The sequence below is a fragment of the Anopheles coustani genome, chromosome 2 (genome assembly GCF_943734705.1).
Source record: "Anopheles coustani chromosome 2, idAnoCousDA_361_x.2, whole genome shotgun sequence".
NCBI classification, from domain to species: domain Eukaryota; kingdom Metazoa; phylum Arthropoda; class Insecta; order Diptera; family Culicidae; genus Anopheles; species Anopheles coustani.
In genome coordinates this window covers 32268617-32290617 of record NC_071289.1, presented here as the reverse complement: position 1 = coordinate 32290617, position 22001 = coordinate 32268617, and the positions used below count along the sequence as shown (strand labels likewise).

Genomic DNA, 22001 nt, shown 5'->3' with positions numbered 1-22001 from the left:
ACGGTCGTAAAGCGCCCGAAAAGGGGTCCAAAGGTTAGCATTTCGTTCAATCAGCAGCGCCAGAATGTTAGTCCATGAACGAAAATTAATGGTTCGAAAATTTGATATCCAAAGCCAACGGACAGCGTCGACGGGGGTTGGTCGAAAGATTAGAGTTCTTTTTCTTACATGTTTTACATCTGCACCTAGTGCTTCTGTTTCATGTGCGCAGAATAAAATTATTTTACTCTTGCTTCCACGTGTAGTTTATGTAAAGTGACTGTAAAACTAAGCTAAAGCTTTCCGTTCCATCAACATTTGCGTCCGGGGGCATCTTCCGCCAACCGCTCGGCAGTCAAATGTTGGCCCATTCAGCGTTGGCCTGTCGGTTTTTATACGTTGCCCGTGCAACGGACCTTTTCTGCAGAGTTCTACCTCGTTTCCTCTCGAGGGCGGCTAAAGGGGATTGACCATTTGTTGATGATTTTTAGGATGATCCGAACAAAGCACGAGGCATCTTAAAAGTGGTGGATCTTTTTGAATTTTATTAGTTCGTCGTAAGCGTCATGCCAACGTTACAGCATCGTGCTAAAAGCCGTCGTAAGATAAAGGAAAGTCAAACAAAAAATCTCAAGGCTTCGAGGAAGGTGGAAACCTGGGAAAAAATGAATTTTCACCGGTCGGTTGCAGAATTTGTCGTCGAGCAGGAAAATTTCCGGCATTATGATCCGGGGGAAAAAATGCTTTTAACAGATCGCTTTTCCTAAAACGAACCCATCGCCCAAGAACCCTTGGCCAGAGATTCACCGCGGTTTCGCTTTCCGCCGCCAACGTGTGTTAATGCAATAAAAAAAGATAAGGAATAGATTATCTCCGGAGGGAAAATAAATGCATAATGATGAGGATTCGCCCGATAAGCACTGGCAAGATGCGCGTCCTGTGAATCCGGTTTAGCCACGGTCATTTAGTTCCCCACGGTTTGGGAAGCTTTTACCGGGTTGGACCAAAAAGGCTGAAACCATGTCTCAAAGGTTGGTTTTTCGATTCGACTAGTAAAAAACGAGCAAAAACCGGGCACGTTTCAAGATCCTTTTATTTACCGCAAAATTCATATGAAAAATCACGTTTTCGTAATCTGGTTTAATCGTCTGCCGGAGAGTGCCGGAGTTTGTTTTGCGACGCAAGGAAAACCTTTTTTTTTAGGGTTCCCTGTGATATGTTACCTTCGGGCAAAAGCTATCCGAAGAGGTGGTCCGAAACGCACGTTAGTGTGCCACGGACGCTTGGGTTTGGGCATGGTGGGGTAGAAAAAAAAACTTACCACCCACACGCAATCGGGCTCGATTTTCCGACGACGACGCCGACGGAAACCAAGCAGGGGATGAATAATGTAGAAGAAAGTGGTTCGGGGTAGCGTGCTTATCGCTGCCAGATTATCTTTAAACGAAGTGGGGGCGGGGGAAAGAATCCTACCAAAGCACGCATTTCAGGGAAAAAATTTTCCACCATCGACTAGTGTTTTTTTTTTCCTACGGGAAGCGAAACATCATAATCATAATCTGCTGAATCAACGATTGTTGGAAGCAGGCACGTTGAAGGAGTCCCTGTTGACACCCGGAAGGTCAATACACCTTCCATTAAGTGTCGTTGTAAATCTTCTAAAACTGACCTAGCCGGTTTTTGTTTTGTTTTTATTTTGAGCTCAGAATAAACGGAGTTTGCGCAAGGCTCCGTTGCGAAATATTGTCTGTGAAAGCATAATTTTGGGGAAATATTTTCTTTACAGAGCTTAGCTTCCATCATATGCAGTTTGTTTACGTAAACACCCGTAATATTGGGCTGGATCGTTACTTTTAATGGAATAAATTCATAACCGCAATCTTTTCAAGTTTTCCCTTCCATGAAAAGAAAATCTCTAGCCGAACGATACCAAATTTTAATCTATTTCATTCTTCTCTTTTTCTGTATCGAAAATGGAAATGGCAATTTTGTTTTTAATAACTTTTTCTAACTCCAAACCGCTCGGAGCAGTATTCTTTATTGGTTTTTTATTCTTCAGTATTCTTACCCTGTGAGGTTATGATTTCAATGAAAATGGCATTCATTCGGAGACGTTGTCAAGGCGTAATGTGCCCATTTATGCGCCGTTCTATAGCACACACCTGCTAAATGAATATATTCTTGATTACAGTTTAACACTGGAGCGCCACTTCCCGTTCATTTTTCAAGCCTCTCCCTCGCTTATTTCGACACCGCAGGAAACTTTTCCAACCATCCCATACTGCCTGGGCGGTTTCACATTTGCGCAAACCGGGTAATAACCACCCAGGCATCATCCTTCACGAGCACGTGATAATAACGCACATTTGGCACATCGCTTCTTCAGGCACGGCACCGTTCCGAGGCGGAGTGGGAGTTCAGGGCGCCATCATCACCCACCATTACTAATCAGAGACCGCGCACCTCTCTTCCACGTTGGCCCCGTGTGTGCCTGTTCCCGGAACCGCGAACCGTTTTGTCATCGAAACTAGACGATGGTGCGTATGTCGCCCGGCGCCAATTTCGCAGCCTAACCTAAGAATCGGCAAACAACTGAACCACACAATTCTCGCAATCAAGTCAGATTACCACCCGTCGGGTGGAGCGGGCGCCAGCGGGGAAATCGAAGGCCTCCCGCGGGGTGTGTTGCAAGGCCGCAGTGGAAGATTAACCCCGCGCCCGTACCCAAAGACGATCGTTGGTTGGGCCTCCCGTGGAGTTAGCTTTACTTGCGACGGCGCTCTTGAACTCCTTGTTTAGCTTCGTGTTCGGTGTTGCCCTTTTTGCGGGAGTGAAAAGTTTTCCGGTTGGGAAAAAGTTTTCAATATGCCGCTCGCGTCGAACGGAAGGCGAAAAGGCGGTACCGGCGTGGATATGAATAATGTTAAAATTTCTTAGCCTTTCTTGTGAGGCTAAAACGTGCTTCCCTTGGAAGAGGAAACGGTCCCGGTTGAAGGCCTGTTTTTGGGCGGTTTAAAGTGAACACCGTTTTCTGTTTCGTTTTACAACACCATCCTCCTTTGTTGTGGGGCCCTTTTTTTTGTTAAAGCTTTCTATTTTTGTTTTACGCTACAAAATAAATATTATTTTCTCTCATCAACTAATTACGAACCGAAAGGAACAGTTTCGTTTGCACATTAATAATTTTACAACACTTTCGCTTGAGGGATGGGGATTGGGCATACCATAAAATCCCTCCATTAGGTTGTTCTGTTTTAATCAACTGGTGCTACAATTTCATTCAACTACTTTATGGGACCCGGTTTTATGGCCTTCCCAAAAGGACCTCCGGAGCTCCGGTAGCTCCGGGGGGAATCCTTTTCCCGAACCGGTCCGGGTGCAAATCCAATGCCCGAAACAATCCTGCGGTTGTGTTGCTTTATATTGAGGGATTACTTTTGTCCTCGTGGTCCTCCTCCCCCTGCGGAGCGCAGTATACCAACATAACACCACAGGAACACGGACCAGACACGCTGCGACAAGTTGCAACAACTACCACCGGTTCGGTCGCAAAGGCAAATGTGCAAACGCTAGGCAGATTGAAGCGGAAAGAGACGTGAGCTGGAAAGGCGAGTCGCCGTGAATGAGATCTCCGCCTTCCACCGGAGAAAGAAGGCCCGATCGAGAGGCCGGGAGGTTTTGAGAAGGTATCGTCTGCTTTGCCCCCGTCGACGACCGTCCTAGAAATTGCCTATTACCGTTTCGCGCGAAAGGTGCGTACTAGGGGTGTTGTCCACTTTATGTTCTATTTCACACGCACGCAGGTAGCCAGGAGCCTTTCGTAAGTGTAGCAAACGGTTGACCTCGGCCTAATTGGCATAACGGGCTTCCTGGGGGTTACCTGTGGCCACCTTTACCTACCGAACACTGACGTGCCGAGGGTACAGCGGACAGGTTCGAACGTGTCACCAGCGCGAGGTTGCAATGTTTGCGATCGTGTTTGTACGGCAACGCCTACGATTTTGTATCCCGCAGCATCCATCCGGACTACCTCGACGAAGGGACGGTGCCTGCTGCACCCTCTTGTCAGGCAAGACCGGCTGCACTTGTGTGGTACGGGGAAGGAGTTCGCCCTGCCTGAACCATCTGTGTGTGCTAGTGAAAGATCTCTGCCAGGGCAGGTCAATTCAACCAGAACCAACCGAATTCCTTCTGGGTATTTAAAATAAGCACACCGGAGATGGTTCATCATTCGTCATTCGAATTCTCTGCTGTGCAGTCAGAACCATATCTCGGGTCAGTGTGTTCCGACTTCCACTTATCTGAGGCATTCTTATCAGTCCCAAGTGACACACGGTCAGTGACATTATCAGTGAACCTTCCAGTACTCAGTGACCAGCAGGGAACAACCATCAACCATGTGCAGCTACGCCGAACAGAACGTCAGCAACCGCGACGGCATGTGCTGGTGCTTCGAGGAGATCAGCCTCATGATTTTGGTCCAACGGATCCTGATGTACCTGTGGTATCGGCTACTGCTGAAAATGTTCCCTCGGTTAAGTGTGATGCCGGGCTGCCACGACTGCACCGGACCACGGCGTAGTCTTCCCTGTGGCCAGCTTGCGGATCAGTACTGGAAAGCGTCGTACTTTTCCCGAACGCTACAGCAAACGGCAGGACGTCGTTGCTGCGATGTGAAAGCACACCATCAGGCACCATTCTCTACCGTCGGCTTTTGGTAAGTTCTCGTCCCGAAAAACAAGTTTCCAGAGTGGAATCCAGACATTTTTCTAACCACTCTTTTGTTTCCCCCTTTTCTGTTACAGTAATCACCAACCGATCGAACCGGCATGCGTTATCGAAGAGCTTGCCGAGCTGGACGAGCAGGAACAGTTCATGATGAACAGCAGCGACATCAGCCAGCTCTATCAAAGCACCTTCCTGGAGGAAGACTACGACGAATGCTTCCTCTCGGAGGACATTGTCTGGGATGCACCGGTGCCGGAGCTAAAGCGGAAACCCCTCCAGGAGTACAGCGAACCTGCACTACTGCTGAACGACTACTACATCGACGACGATCTGGACGATCATCTGTACGCGGCCGAGTTCCAGTCGGCGATCGGCAACAGTTTGTTCTGCGATACGCTGCTCGACTAGTGGTGGCGGAAGTGGAGCCACACACGTTAACGTTGTGATATATAGTCTTGCTGTAAATACGTCACTAGGCATAGTTACACAATAGTTTTCTAGTTGTAAGTTGTTGCACATAAGAAAATTTTACATTAGTAGGAAGAAGAAGTGAGAAGAAGCTAGAATAAACTAATATCAAACATTACATAGTTTTTTATCCATGGATCCATTTCATTTTGAATCCCAACGATAGACTAGTTCCCCGTAGAGCTCTTTTATATCCACTTCATCCAACCAGGTCTGCACAAGCCTAGTATCTAGATAACATCTCTTGCAGATTAGCAGATTGAAATTAAAACCAACAATATCGATTCGCAACTATTCCTGACAGTATTCCATTACATTACGAAGCCACAGCCCCCGTTGTGGCCGTTTGTTTTGCATGGTTTGCATTGTGCAATTTACTTTTCAATTATCTGTTATGCAAAATGTGGTTCACTGCGTCACAAAACTTGAACCGACCCAGGTGTCCAGTTGCCCTCTAATCCAACGCAATCCCTCCGTATGGGGAACGGGTCGGGTACGTCAAGTTCAAGCTACACCGGACAGTTGGTCAAACTTGGGACCGTTGGTCAAAACCAAACACACAGAAAACCGAAGGACTTGCCCCTTAGCCACTGGCTGAGCTGACCCTAGACCTCTCCGGTTGCGCTGGAGTGGATTGAAAATGAAGACGATACGATGTTAGTTCAAAAATCCACTCACCGGAGTGAACCGGTTTCCCATTCCGCTTCCTTGGCCTCCGTGCTGTTTTGGTTTCGGGGAACCTCTCCAGTGTCCTGAATCGCTTTTACAGCTTGCGGTAATACACTCATCGTGCTCCACCGCTCGCCGTCGTCCACTCTTGCTTCAGCCGTTCGGAAAAGGAGGTCAGAAAAAGTGCAACACTGCAAAATTGCAAGGCACTGCATATCGCTGTGGGGTGGACGGAAAAGTTGGCGTTGTTTTTTTTTTTTGTACCTTCATCCTCGGTCGATACGGTCGCCAGTGTGTTTGTCCGTCGAATGGAAAGTGGGCAGCACGAAGAACGGAAAAAGCGAATCACACGCCTAGTACAACGGACACGTGGAATAAGCCAGATTAGTGCTGGGCCACTGACATTTACGCTTTCGTTGGAGCGATTTTTTTACGATCCTTTTTTCCGCCTTTTTTCTTTCAATTGCTTCCTCTTTTCCCTCATTCTTCTTCTCAGTGTTTTAACCGGCCATCGCCCAGTTCGTGCTGTGTCAACCCTGGCCGAGCAAATAGAGTGGACCGAGGACTCGGCACAGGATTGAACTGGACTGGAAATGAAGTGAGGGAGAAAAAAACCTGATCGATATCACATTCGCTCGTTCGGGGGTGGAGGTGGAGGGCCCTTCGGGGGACCCCATGTTTGATGGCACTGATTTTCTACTTCAACCGCAGGTCCTAGTTGGTTCCACTTTTTCAAAGTCTCTCCATCACCGCCCCGCTCCATCCGTCCCCCCCGGGCCGGTTGACCACGTTTTAATGGACTAGCGTTCGGTATGGTACGTGTGTATGTGTGTGTGTGTGTGTGTGTGTGTGTGTGTGTGTGTGTGTGTGTGTGTGTGTGTGTGTGTGTGTGTGTGTGTGTGTCCTTGCCGTGGAGAAAGCGAGGTCGATGGGAAAAGCCAACCACCACCGAGAAGAAATGGTCACGCGAACCCCGGGACGCACAAAAACAATCACAGCGCCGGTGAGATGGATGGATGGAATTATTTTCCACTTCGTTGAGCGGTACACGAATAAAAAGCACACACACAAACACGTACATACACACGTTTGACCGCTAATTTGCTGTGGTTCCCCCGCACCGTCGGAAAACGGAAAGATCATAACTTGATTTCGACCACGGGCGGGCGTAATGAGATTTTCCGTCGTCGGAATCGTTGTCGTGCTACACACTCGCACACACACACACCATATGGTCGATCCTATATGATTGAGTTGCGTTTTTCCATTGCGGCAACGAGATGAAAACCACACAAAACAAAAACCCCATTCGCGAATGTGAAACCAATCTGTTACGATGCGTGTTGTTGGTGGTTTTGGACAAAAACAAACTGTTGTGTGCAGTTTGTGGAACGTGTTATTGTTCGCACAACCGACACAGTTGATTCGCCGGAAGTGGAAAAGTAAACTAACGGTTGCAATGTGTGAACCGAATTATGGTATGGTGAAAATCCTTTAATACGATAACAGTCCCTAAGTCCGACGTTAAATCCCGAAAGATACCGAACATCTTTTCGCCAAGCGGCAAAGCGGACTAGTGTCAGTCCAACACTAATTTCCGCGCTAATGGAACAGGCCGTAGACGTCGTTTCGTTTAACAAATTTCCGAGCCTTGTATAGTTCCGGGCCAAGCCAACGCTACGAAGCAATCTACCGGAAAGGGATTAATTGGTGAAACTTATCAGGAGCCATAAATTAATTCACGCGCTGCCTTTTCCCCCTGTGTGTGTGTGTCCCCGGGGAGTGGCAGCAATTTTTCAGGCTCTTACTTGGGATGTTTGGGATTTCGTTTTGCCCCAATCTCATCGGCAAGAGTCAGCGAGTGACAATCCCGGGCGAGAACCGTGTGACTGATGAATACTAATCCTCCGGTGATGTGACGTACTGCTGTGATGGCCTGTGAGTCCGAAATTAAACGGATGACAGAACACGCCGCGGGGTCCGTCCGCTTCTCGTCCGTGCCGTAAAATGTTCACCTTCCTTGTCCTTTTCCACGGTGAATACTGGCACTGAGTTCAAACGTGGGGGACGCATCGGGATGAACGGTTGGACAGTTTCGATCACGACTGAACCGGCTTGGAGTTGAGATTACGGGAACGCCGGAGTTTTGCCCCGTAGGTTGGATGTTCCCGGTTCGTTGGTGGAAAGAAAAGACCGCACCGGGAGTGGCGCACACGTGTACCAGCATTCCACTGGGGAGTGGTTGGTGGTGCGCCTTCCATTTCCGGAGGATCAGGATTGTGGACAGGTTTGTCGAGCCGTTGTGACACATGAGAAACCCCCCAGGATACGTCCCTCGGGAAGCGTAATAAGAAACAAAAGGAGGGAAGAGCCATGCCGAACCCCGTCAAAATCCTGCGCCGTCAAGACGTGTCCCAGATTGGTTGATGTCGTTTAGGAGTTCGAGAGTGGCGAGGAGGGAAAGCCAAAAAAAAATAATAAAACCTCGAAGGAAGCTCGTCCGCCCGGAGGGAACGCACACGATCCGGAAAGCGCTCCCAGTGGAGTGCTAAAGTATCCGGAACGGACGTGCAGGAAGGACAATGGGCTTTGTGGCCACCACCGGGGAAGTTTTCGAAGGGGACGATGTTGTGGACGCGTCCGGGAGTCGCGCTAGCAAAGTCCAGTGTCAGTGGAAATGATCCGTGAAATATCCTGCCCCATGGCCGACGTACACCATAGTTTTCCCTGGCATTTTCGCCAGGGATGTACTCCAGGGCACGAACCTGCTCTTCGTCCTCCGGAAGATAGAGATTTTAATGACGACGACGACGACGACGACGACCAACCACTCGCTATTCCGTTAATGGTGATTACTTACTCCAAACGAGTTTCCGGGGCGCGTTGTGCTACCACGTTTTGTTTTCCCCTTTTTTCCCCCCCACGGTTTTGTACGTAATCGTGTTAGTGGTGTGCTCGGTTTGAGTTCTCTCATCTCCTGTCCTTCCCACTGTTCATGCCACCTGAACCATTTTCCAGCCAGATGGGGGGGGGTACTTTGGAACAAATTGAAACTTTGATTTTAATGCACTCGATGAAAAACTTTATGGCAAAGGGGAAGGGGTGACGGAGGTCAGGAAAGTCGACCCAGTACGAGCGGGACACTAGTTGATGATGATGGTGGTGGTGTTAGTGCATCGCAGTTACCTATTTGCTTGATGAACAAATTACTCGTAAAAGCAGCTTTTAATTTTCCGACTGACAACTTACGGTGGCGCAAATTTGGCCGGGCATTACAATTACGATCGTTCATTTTGTGCTGGGAATCTGCGGAATGAAAGAATATATTTAATATGATCAGCGAAGTTATATGTATATACTCACACGCACCGGTTGTTTGGAGTGATTGATCGAAAAACATTTTGACAAATACATGCGTTATACGTACCGTTTTTACTTTTCACATTTGTGTTTTCGCGCTTCATGCAAACATCGCTTTATGAAGTTTACATGAGCTGCAAATGCACAAATCTGAAAGGCTTATGTTACGCTTCACCGTAATGCTATTTGATAGCATGTTTTTTGCGAAGCCCACCTTAAAAAACCAGTGCGTGTCATTATTCATTTGTTTTAACTATTCTAAATAAAAATATATGGAAATCTAAACAATCAAATGAAATGCTAAAAGCAAAGAAGATAGAAAATTGGTAAATTTTGCTGGAAATAGTCGAAAAGTTTCCCATCCGGTTGTTCATACTCCATATAAAGCAGTGCCGCGCGTAGGCAAATAAAGAAAAATCACTATTTATCGCTGACGTTTTTACAGATCTCGCTAGGGACTTTGATTTTTCAGATAATTCCAACTATCATGGAAGGTTGGAAAAACTACGTTCATTTGTCTATGCCTAATTTGGTAATAAATGGTTTTGTTTGCTGGCCAGACCAAGGACAAAGAAAAACCTCCGTTGGAAAATTGCCATCGAGGCGACAAACACGGTCCGTTTTTCAACACCAATAAAACAATGCAGCTTCCAGGAAGCAGTGCAGTTGTTGTTTTCCCTACCGTTACGTACCGGGGAAAAACTAATTGTTAAACCAATTGTCTTTCCCGTTCCGTTCTCGGAAGCAAATAGAAATGGTTCCACTATATCCAGGATGGCAGGATTATAATGAACAGCGTTCGAAGTCAAGCGCAGAAAAGACGCGCACGGGATAACCAACCAACATATAATGCCAATGCAATGCAGGGTTGCAGTGCACAAACAACAGTTGATTTGTGTGCCAGCTTTTTCCACCTCCCTCTTTTATTGCCGAGCTTAGTTTGTGGAACTTTTGCACAACCGTTGCACAACGGCTCAATACTGAGAACGGATTGGGTTTTTTTTTCTTCCAGAAGAAGGAAAAACTACCACTTCTCTGCACGGCAAGCGTCACACTGCATTCAGAAATGCAACCCACACTGGTTCGGTGGTGATTGCACTGCGCCATTCATTGTTTTTATTATCCCCTTCTTTGCTTCCTTACGCGAGTCTCTAAATTACGTATATGAGCGCGTGTAGGAAAGTTTTCGCTCGGCAAATTTGAGATGAAGTTACCGTTTTCCGCACTTTCCTTTGACCCACATTTTGCCCGTGCTAGCGAGGAGTCCGGTAGTGTTTCCATTTCCATCTTTTTCTCTCCGGAAACCCGACGAACGCAAAGATTTGCGCTGATTGCAAATGATAGCCCCGGAGGGCTGCGGACTTAAGAAAAGTTTCGTCCGTTGCTGCTGACTTGTTGGCAGTCGAGACAGCAGGAGCCAACTTTTCCAGATTGTTTGTCCGGCTGAGTCAGTACGTAACCTTAAAGGTTTCTTCGAGAAAATCTCGAGAAAAGGAGATTTTTTTTACTCGTTTGATGATTTGAGTCCATTGGATCACAAAAACATATCTGTAAATTTCAGTCCATTTGAAATCAAATCAACCGTATTTAAAATGTACTGTATTTCAAACTGTATTTTTTCAGTCAAGAAAAAGTTTCATTTAAATTGAAATAACTAAATTCAATACTCAATATTTTACACACTTCCAGTTCAAATTCATCGAATGCCTCTGCAAAGGCCCATAAAAAAGATGCCACCAAATTAAAGCCCGATGAAACGACACTCCGCAACAACTTGTTATTTTCCACCTCGATGCCCTCCGCACGATAACACTTGTGCCGGTTCGAGCCGCTCTTAATCATCACTCAAGCATTCTCAACGCCGCCGGAACGCCGGAACCACCGTCAAAGAGGAAACGTCGACCGAAGTGGCCTGGCGCTCGCCGTTTTCCTCGCACCCGGAAGTGTGACAAGGGCGCGACAGCGCTCAAGCACCCTTCAGCTTGCGGGAAAAGGCTACAATAAAAATTAAACGGGGAGGAAAAATTCCTTTATTTCTCTCTCACCATCCCTTTCGTGGGATGGCGGTTGGTGGTGAGCATCCTTCCCTAAACGAATTCTCCGCGACGGGGGAATGCGCCAGTTTTCCGATGCGGCATTTCGGGTGGGGGATAAGCAGCAGTGGTTTCCCAAACGCAGGACCATCGGAACAGGGCCGTTTTTCTTCGTCACTATCGAAGGAGGGAAAGCCAAACATGCTCTGGCGCTCGATCGCATAAATCTTACCGGCTCTGCGGGCAAGTTATCGAACACTTTTTAACAAAAGAAAGGGAAATCCATCTTTTTCTTGAAGCACCATTATAAAACACGGTAGACAATTCAAAACAAGGAAAAACATCCTTTTGCCTTTCCGACGCTCCATCCTGAGGTGGAAAGGGTGGGAAAACAAAACGCTTCCCAAACAGCAGTTTAGTCCAAAAATGGGCCATTTAGGAAAGGGTTGTGAGGAAAAACGAACGTACCCGGATCAATCGTTTTCAAATATATCAGCAAATGGCTTCTGTAATGGGATATTTGTTTTTATTTATAATGGCAATTTTGTTGATAGTATTCATGGGGCAGATTTTCATCGTTTAAAACTTTTTCAGTTTTTTTTTTGTGGAAGAATGGAAACAAAAGAAGTTTACAGCAGGAAGGAGTTTTTAGCATTGTAAATTACATTTGAGCAAAGGCTACACACCAAAGTAAAACACGAGTGAAATAAATTAAATTTTGAGCATATGTAGTTAAATAACTTCTTCGCTTTCAAATTTGTTTTAACAAGTCTTCCCTAATTTCCTTGGTATCGCTCGCTTTCGCCCAGCTAATGGAGAATATTCTCACTCTTAACAGGGAACTTGGGAAACTTTCTACCACGGGATAAAACTATTATCATTAGCCGCGGCATTAGTAGGCGTTAGGTACACCCGCGTAGCAGCCAGTCTCTTACGGTCGGTAACTCGGCATCAAACTATCTCGTTGCTCATCGGCTCGGAGCCGGCTTCGAGAGTTTCACCTAACTTGTTCACTTCGAAGCCGAAAGTACCACAAGCTTAAAACCCTGGCTCTCGTTGCGTCGTGGTGCCATAATGCAGTGGTAGTTTCTGGCGCAAGAACTTTGCTCGGCTTCTTGTTCGGAGCATTAGCGGAGCGCCAAGTATCAGCAGTCCCCGTGGTACTGGAAACCACTAAGTGAAGAGCCCGGCCGAGTTTTTCACCAGTCAAAGTAGGCTTCCGTGGAAAGGGTTGTGTAAACGTCTTCCCATTACTCTTGCTTCGCCGCCAATCGCCGTGGCGCATTTTGTTGTAACGATGCACCGAAACATCGCAAACTAATTTATGGTAAACCTTTCCCGCTTTCCCCGGAAGCCCTGGGGCGATTTGTGAAAGTGAGCAAATTTCCCGGTCCAAACGGTACCGATAAGCTTTGCGTGTCCTTTTTCGCACCTTTGTGGAAGGCGGTTAAAGTGTGGAAAAGTGCTTCGGTGGCAATTTGCGCGCAGATTTCCGATCCTCCCGGCCCTTTAACACTGTCTAATCCTTTCGGTTCAGCCAGTGGCCTACCGGTTTTACGCCGCCGGAGGCTACTATTTCAGAATTCATTTTCCTTACAGGACCTATAAAGTTAAAACACGTGCCTTTTCCCTTCTTTTCCCCATGGCCAACCTCTTACGCCATACCCGCCACGGACTACCTGACCGGAAACCTAGTCCACCACTTTTAGAGTCGACCGCTATTTCGTTAATCCTGAAAAATATCCGACACTTTATGTTCGACACAACGAAGAGAGGACGCCGGTGACACCGTGTCCTTTAGGGTATTTTCCAAGCAGAGGCTCGACCGGGGGAAAATGAAACAATTAAAACTGTTTTAATGTCCTTCGGGTGTGCTCTTTTCGCTAATGGGGCGTGTGTGAAGGAAAACAGCAATAGGGTCTGGTTTGATGAAAATGTTCAACACAATCCCAACGAGGCAGAAATTTATTTGGCAACAACGAAGCCGAAGGAACGGAGTGCCGTTCTTTCCCGACAACCAGTAGGGACAGCCTGATGCTGTGCTTGAGGAAGGGGAAAATAAAATAAAACATACACGACCCCTTGCAACCTTGCTCTCCCTGGTCTCCCCCTCGAGGAGCAACGCCAAGGCGAAGGTCATAAATAAAGTCATAAATTTCATTTTATACCAAACATAATTTCCCGAGCCCCGCTCTGCGGCGTCACAGTGTTTTTCGTTTTTCGGCGTGGTTTTTCCCGTTTGGCGGCTTGTTGAATTCCTTTCCGTACCGCCCCAGGCCGATGGGGGTCGGATTGATGATCCAGTTTTTCTGTTTTTTTTTTCGTTTGCTTCGTTCTTGTTTTTGGCAGCAAGTAAGAGAAACATCATAATATGATCATTCCCAGCTGGCAGCTTCTTAGAATCCGGCAACTGTCTGCGTGCGTGGAGAATGTGCTGGCATCGTTTTGCGGCAGCAATCTTTCCAGTCGAACGGGGGCGACTAAGACAGCAAGCGATAAACTCCGTCAGTGAAAGACGAAAAGTTGCAGGTTGGTTGCTCGAAAAAAAAAATGAAAGTAAAAGCAAGGCACCATCACGGTCACGTGCTAAGTGGGGTTGGGTTTGGATTTGGCTGCTGAAGAATCGATTTTGGTTGTCTCTCGAGGAGAAGCCAGAAGCCAACCCCTTCCCAACCCACCAGCAGAACCCGAGAGCCCGTCCAGCAACCAGTTTGGAGGAGAACTGTGCGCGATGCTGGATTCTCAGATTCGATTATTGTGGTAAGCTGTTTCGGTGCACGTTGGCTTGGCTTTCGCCACTCGGATCATGTCTCGGCAAGTGGTCTGGCGTACCCCGGCACTGGCAGAGGTCGCCTGTTGGCAGCTAGCGTCTTTCGCGCGACAGAGAAAATCAATTTTCCAACAGCACTGGCAAGCGCTGCAATACGGTTGCGTTGATCGCAATCTGTTGCAATGCGAATGGTGGATTTTCCCCCCGACGAGGTGGAACGGTGCAGGAAGAAGGAAGAAATAGAAAATGCACCGTAAAGCTATCGTTGCAAGATAATACTGTTGTTTGATTCCCACTTTTCGATTTGCGTGCATTGTCCGTTGATGTGTTATACGGCACCGAAAGGGAGAAGAAACTAGCTTGACTACTCTATCCATTCCTTAAGTTAAAAATTTGATCTTTTGACTTTCCAACCATACCTATGAAACATCTCATGTTTTTTGTAGTATCCTTTCTTCATGCAAATACTGATTTTTCATGGGTTCAACACTCCGCGTTCTTCCATGTTCCATTCATCGAGAAATTGCGTTATACCCAGGAAACAATTTTACTGTTTTTATTTATTGCCAATTCAGGTGTTGCCGTCAATTAAAGCTTAGTTTTACGTGAGAGATATCTGTTTTGATGTGTTTGATTTTTAAAAAAACATTAAATCCAACTTCTATTCATTTTTCTGAAACATAGAACTATTCTTTAAATTCTAAATTAACATTATCCAACTGCTACGGTAAAGGGCGTTAAATTTCATTTTTTAAATATATTATACAAGGAAATGTACGGCATTACACAACCTAACTATGGTATACTGTTATCATCTATCAAAATCAAATTGCTCTTTATTCGAGAATTATCCTTGTTGTACCATGAACGATTTGTCCCTGTGATATGCTTCTGAAAATTGAAAATGTTTATGGTAATTGAGCCAATGACGCATTATATGGTAAATGTTATACTTGAATAAACAACCATTAAGCGAATTGTTGTTCATTAGCGATAACAATGGGCAATCTGTAGTGTTATCGTTCCCGGGACTTGTTTAATATACAATTATCTCGCTAGCCATTACCACACTACTCCGTTTCAATCAGTTTTAATTAACGCTTCCATGTGAAAAAAACAAGACTTTAAAACGTACCCACCTCATCTGCCCTTTGTATCGTTTTGTTGTAACACCGAACGAAAAAACCATTAAACAAAACCACCAACAGAACTCAATTTAGCCTCATCCGTGCTGGAAAATGGCACTCGGGGTTGGGCAATACCACTACACCGGTTTGGCAGAGAGAACGATAATAATGTTCATAAATTGGATTGAAGCATTATCCCTTCGACTGAAACCCATCGCGCGCTCGGGAAATCGCTTCCTGTGCTTCGTCCACTTTCCGGCCCGTAGCCGGCGCGCTTACAATAATCGCATGCACTAAATCGACCCACCACCTCCAACCGCGATGATGGTGGTGGTCATCTCGACCTCACCGTACCATCCACAGCTTTTGCATCCTTTTTTTGTATTTTTGTGTATGGCTAGGTGTGTTTGTGTGTGTGATTTGGATGAGCTCCAAGCCGGAAAACATTCCCCAACGGATCCCACCGCCAGCGAAAAGCACCAAATCGGATTTAATGATGAGAAGGGATTATTATTACTACTCGCTCGCCGTTATAATGATGTCGTCCGTGGTCCGGTGGACGCCGATGGTGTGGCCTGCAAGAGATAGAGAGAGATAGCGAGACATTCCATGGCCAAAACGTCCCTGCTAAATGGCGGGGAGAGCAGAAAAAAGGGAACATCGTAGCAAAAAACCTAACGGACATGAACCGAATCGACATCGGCCTGGTGACACCTTTTGTCGGTTTGGGAAACGCCTCGGCTGGACACCTCAGAAATCGCCGAAAACGGTCATAAACAGGACAATCCGGCGAGGGTGGCCAAGTTGGGTTGGGAGACGAAATAAAAAACGAACGAGACATCAAATAAAATGCACATTCACACCGCGTGTCCCAATTCCGTTGCCCAACAGATACGGTTTGCTGGCGAGAACCGTTTACTTTACGTTCGCCTTCTTTTCATTTCCTCTGCTGCTCATTTCCTTGCGTTTTTTTATACTTCGTTTTCTTCTTTTTTGATCATTTTCTTATTGTCTGCTTTGGCTGCCGGTGGTTTCTTGGTCCCGCTGGAACCATTCAAGCGCCATCCAATAACCGTCTATTTGATGGCTATATTTAGCCGAAACACTTCTAGGGCTCTTGTGGATGGGTGGAAAGGACATCACCGTGATCATCTTTCGACCTGCCGATGGTGAATAAAAGCACAAAAAAACAACTACCTCTTCAGCCAAAGAAGACACCGAACCACTTCACCCGGGGGCTTCGTTTCCGTTGGTTTTTATTTTCGGTTTCGGTCAAGTGTTGAACAAACGGTGGCCGGCCGTCCGTCCATGGGAAAAAGTAAAAGACCACACCTGCCCCCGGCCAGAAGGCATGGATTTTTCCTGATTTTTCTCCACTCTTCCCTCCCGTGGGAGTGCTTTCTGTCCGCTGTCCCACCTCCCTCTCTTGATCAAATATTTACATCCGTCAGGGGCATACGCTTTTTCTGACCACTTTTTGTTCCAACACTCGGGCAGGACATCGCGGGGCGGCCCGTTTACTCACGTCATCAGTGTCATCACATAGTCATCCTGTCATGTTCGCGCGCGTGTTGCTATTGGAACGCTTTTATTGATTTCTATTTTTTCTGTTCATTCTCCGTTTCGACTGCTTGCAGATCGGGATTTTCCCGCATCACCCCCCGACGACGAGGCCCTTCCATTTGGCATTGGAATGATTGACATACTGAGGCTCTCTGGTAAGCTGGTTCCAACACCTGTCGATCCATTTTTCATGTCGATCCACTGTGCTATTTTCCGATGGAGGCGCCTGGTGGTTCACTTGCATACAACTCGAACCGCATCGGAAAAGCCGTTCCACCGGCGCGCGAAATAATGTACTCGTTTTTCGTTGCCAATTACATCCAAGAATAGGTTGTGTGAGTTTTGTTCTTATTACCATTATTCAATTTCCGCCCCCACCCTCCATTACCCCCCCTAGCTACTGTTAGGCATTCGCGTGGAAAACAGCTGGAGGGTGACATTAACGGTATTAACAGCTGCACCGTACTTTCCGCTGCTTTTTTTTCCCTCTTTCCGCTTCGTCGCCCATTGCTGCCGGAAATGCTTCCCATGCTGGAAAGCTGCCTACGTAGCTTGTAATAAAAACTCACTCGACCATGCGGGGTACGGTGTTAATGTAATTGATGAAAGCGAGACAAAGAGAGTATCAAATAATGTTCACCGCCCTCCACACCATCGTCATCGTTTCGGGTTTTCTCGTTTACCCCCTCCCCTCCCCCTTCCTCCCCACCCTTTTTTGTTGTTTATATTTTTCCAATGCTTTCTGCTTATTATTTGCACGCCGAGTTGCTTGCATCAGTATCTGCGTGGCGTATAATTTCATTCCTTTTTATTCTGTTAACGTGGCTTTCGATGGTAATTTCATTCGTTCGCCCTTTGTGTCACTTTGCTTTGCTGGCTGCTGATCCCAACCCTGCCAGTTAACGGAGACGCAAAAATCGTCCCCTTCGCTCACCCTCACAGACCGATCTTTCCCCCATCGCCCGTGCAAGGATTAATGAGGTAATTAAATTAGAACGTGAAATTCGTTCGTTTTGTTGGTGCCCGAAGGCCCGAAAATCTTTGCGTCGACGGGTGGAAAAATGAATGGACCCCTCCCAGGGCCACCAAGCCGGCCACCAGCTAAATCACGACCGTTCGAGGCGTGCACCGGAACGGGCTTATTTATGATTATTGGACATCGAAACATCATCAACAGCAGCTCAACTCGAACTCTGCGGGCAACACGACGATGATTGCTGTCGTATTTCCTCCCCGCCCCGACCGTTTCCTGCTCGGCCTCGTTGGCCGGGTTTTCATTGGTTGGGTATTTTTTATCTCCTTCTAGGATTTGTGGAGTATCTGTTGATTCAACTGTTGTTCTGCTGGGGTGAACTCTGCCGCTGGGTAGCTTTGCTCGCCACAGTAGGAGGGAAATAAACGGACTATTATTTACAATCGCATTTAAAGCCTACCATCGATTGATTTTTACTTTTGTAAAAGTATCGAAAGTAATTTGGTTTTGTTTTTTTTTTTTAATTTTAATTTTAATTAACATTTTCAATGCCATTTAAGAGCCATCCGGGAGATGGTTGTGTTTCAGAACGAACAGAACTGGTTTGCAATGGTAAATTCAACCGGTCATCCATTGGGAAGGTTCGGTCATCCCTCAGGGAGGATGGAAAAACAATACATTCAGCTCCGAATTAATATTCCATTGCCGAAGGTGTATTATGGTTTTACCCAACAATTTACAGTTGCGTTTTATTGAATGCCGAAAACACCACCATCAACCTGGGAATGAAACGACCATCGTGCAATTTTATGGGCGTTGTTATTGAAAGGGATGTCCGTCAGAATCAATAAACAGGGACCTATATGTAAATTGAAATGCAGCTTAAATGTTTCGATTGTAAGATTATTGAGCTTATTTTCCTACTCAAAATATTAAATATTCTTAGCTACACATCGTGAATGTGGAAAAACGACATATTGTAGGTGAAACGGCTCGCACATTAGCTCCCCATTATGAACGCAATTTATACGCTTTTTATGGAAATGCAAAAACTACCCACATTGCGCCATAGATATATGTGCTGCCCCATTATCCGGATGGCATGCGGCAATTTATTAACACTTGGCAGAAAATTACACATTCTACGTACTCCTCGTGGTGGCCATTGCGGGGACGGTAACCTTTTGCAAGACAAAGAACGGGGAAAAGGATGCACCGGAGAACGGCTGGTCAGTGGCGATAGCTCCAATGGGGTCCATTCATCATTCGTTCACCATCACACAAACACACACACACTCACTCAGGATCTCTTGACCATGCAAAGGGCAGGATCTTGCCGGGAAAACTCTCTTGGGAGGATATGTGTAGTTATACGCCCCGGCCGTTGGGGAAATCGTCGCATCGTGCTGGGGAATAAATTTTGCTCTCTTCCTTTCATCACCTTCCGCCTGAACCGCCACCTCCCATCGATTTTGTTGCTCAGCTTTTCACCGAAGAGTAAATTGGTATACCGAGAAGAAAAAGTGCGTCCACTTGCCCGCACGAAAACCACATGACTCGCTTTCTTCGAAGGCACGAGAAGAAAAGCTCCCATATAACCGCTTTATGACACAAAGCAAAACTTCACCGAAGACCAAACTGTGGCAGCGCGGGGGTCGGTTGGGAAAAAGGGGACAAAATATCAGCGTAAGGTAAATATATGATATGCGGCACCAAAGGCATAAAGGCGCGCAAGGACGCGACATTCCACACGCCGATAGCGGAAGGTCCATGAATAATGATTTAATTATAAATTAACAACAACAAATGCTTTGTTTTTCCGTTTCACCAAGCGCCTCGGAAGCTCGGCTCCGAGCCGGGCGTTGTTGGTGGGTGTGTTGATTTATGGATCGGTCCAACCCCGAACCGAACGTCGTCGTCGTCGGTGGCGGAAGTGGTGGCTTCCAATGCCGTGGAAAACGCGTCTCGCCTATCGCTTTCGAGCCGCAAACCGCACTTCCCACCGCAAACCATCTTCTGCTAAATAATTATCAAGCGACTGGCGGGAAAGTTTGGCCCGCGCGTTCCCTCGTATTGGAAAATTGGGTTCCAGATGCTGTCGCTGGAGAACGTGGCCACCACCTCGCCTACCGTCTATCCTCACCTACCTTCCAGTCAGTTTTGTGACATCCGCACCCCCTCAAAACCCGGTGCCCTTCCCTACCATGCTTGTGCTATCGAGGCTGCTCGAATCGGGTGCCGTTTAATTTCCCGAAAGTATAATAAATTTTCCCTTTTCGCTGCCAAACCGAACCGGCACAAAAGGTAACAATAGCGCCAAAGGATCGCGATCGTGTGTGGCAAGTGGGGGGGAAGGGTTGGGCGAGCTTCGAGCTGTACAAGGGTGTAGGGATTTTCACTTGTGCACCAAAGGACGCGGCCGTTCGTCCTTCAAACTATTTAAATGAACAATATGGTTCGCGAACACAATGGTGAAACGGTGCGATTAAATGGCGAACCAGCTCGCCACGGAGTTGGTTGAAATTGATTTAAGTGCCCTCCGTACCCGAACAGTGAACATTGCCTGAAACGATTATGGAAAGCGCAGATTCACCGGAGCAAGGCAAGATAATGCTTGCCAGTAATTGGGTTTAAAATATATCGACATTAGTGTGCCGTCGTTATGCTCTCCGACTATAATGAGAGCAGAAACTAAATGTTTGAAGTAAGATTACCGGTGGTTAGGACTATCATATCTCACCAATCCAATGCGTCCTTGTTCGAAGCGACCGACCGAAAGTGCACGATTAATTGAAACGCTCCTAACCACCAACAATTATGTCGTCCGATTTCCGCCGAACGACGGAATGGTCAGTCGTGTTTGTGCATTTGCTTTTGATTACTTGCGGAGTAATGGCACATTCCCTTCGCGTTGCCTTTGGTGTTGGTGCCGGTACAAAGTAAACGCCATTGCTGACGCTGCTGTATCCATATATTCAGCTTCCGCAAAGGCACTTGGCACACTCATCAAATCCACGAACAAATCTCCACACGGAAAACGGCCAATTGCGTGAATCATTGTTTCGAAACGTTCTCCCGGGAGGAGGGAACCGGCATCGACACATTTCCACCCTCGGAAACACAGGGACACTCCACTGCTTGTTTGCCTGCCCGAAGTGATGCACTGGAATGTGGTTTTTGAGGTTTAAACATTTTCGAGTGAATTTACAGACACCCCACACCGACTCCCCCACTTTGAAAGAGTGGTTGTACGTTGGAATGCTACAGTGAGAGTGACATTTCCACATAGTTGTCTGCTGGGTTGGAAAACCTCCGAGGATGTGTGAGCGTGTGTTACGTGAGTGGAATTCAACTGCTACCGGCACGAGGCGGCGACGCTGCAACAATGTTGATGCTGCAATGTTGCAGTTCACTCCGGCAAACCTTGGGATTATTCACATCCTCGAGGGGGTTTTGTCCACTTTGACCGGGCCATTCAATAAGCACTTTTGAAATCCACTGCACACTGGTTGCGAGTGTGTGATTTTCCTCACACGGGTGACATTGGAAAAATGGACCATTTGTCCTTGCTGTCCGATGCGAAAAGTGGCGTTGGGAAACCGTGTCCATTGTGAGGGTGATGCTCGGGCAAGGACGCAAACGGGGGCGATCGATGAACGGGCTCATCAAGGGGGATCAACAAATTCCCGGACACACCATCACAATCGATCCGGATGTCCCATTTGCTGCGCACTATTCAACGCGTGTGCATAATGCAGTGAGTCCGTGGGCATCCATATTTCAAACACCATGCAATTTCCGGTCGATGTTCAAACGCAACCGTTTTCAAAGCGTGCTATTCACGCGGCGCGGAGAATAAAACCCGGATCGCTCGAGCCAATGTCGTCGTAATCCAAAATTGCTCCTCCTAAACCCTTTATGTTCGGAGCATGCAACGACGCTCCTTTCCGTGGGCTTAAAACCGAAACCACAAGAAAGGCTGAAAAGTTTCACGCACAACTTTTCCAGACCGAGCGCCACTCACGCTAGCATTTGCTCCGGCATTCGCGTGTGGTGGTTGTGAAGTAAATGACGTGAATGTTTAATTAAAAACTACACACTCTCGTTTACCCCCAGTCCCGTGCACGACAGAAAGCTCTTTCCGTGCACGAGGCACGGCCGAAGAATGGAAACCATTTTCCACATGGCAACTGATACCCGGCGTGTTGCGTTAAAACGGGAATAGTCGGGTTCCCGGAACCGGTTAAGACTCCGTCCACCGTTCACGTCGTCAACTGGCTGTTGGCAGCAAGCCTCTTACTGGGTGGCGTGCTCATGTTTCGAGTGGTTTC

At 47.0% G+C, this 22001-nt stretch overlaps 2 protein-coding genes across 2 annotated transcripts in view; both read left to right on the top strand.

The window, feature by feature from the left end:
* LOC131261950 (tRNA-dihydrouridine(16/17) synthase [NAD(P)(+)]-like) overlaps positions 1-22001 on the top strand; it is an 80435-nt gene that overhangs the window by 26118 nt on the left and 32316 nt on the right. The window contains exon 2 of the mRNA XM_058263824.1: positions 16772-16852. The gene's annotated coding sequence lies outside the window, so the exon portion shown is untranslated. The remainder of the gene's footprint in view (positions 1-16771; positions 16853-22001) is intronic.
* LOC131261959 (uncharacterized) lies at positions 4377-5115 on the top strand. The gene is made up of 2 exons (XM_058263840.1): positions 4377-4696; positions 4785-5115. Exons 1-2 carry the CDS (start codon positions 4377-4379, stop codon positions 5113-5115), a joined length of 651 nt encoding a protein of 216 aa, XP_058119823.1.

What these genes read in the sequence shown, in the direction of transcription:
- LOC131261959 (XM_058263840.1), top strand. Translation starts at nt 4,377, where the DNA reads ATGTGCAGCTACGCCGAACAGAACGTCAGCAACCGCGACGGCATGTGC. An exon ending in TTCTCTACCGTCGGCTTTTG is followed by an intron (nt 4,697 to 4,784) that starts GTAAGTTCTCGT and finishes TTTCTGTTACAG; the next exon opens with TAATCACCAACCGATCGAAC.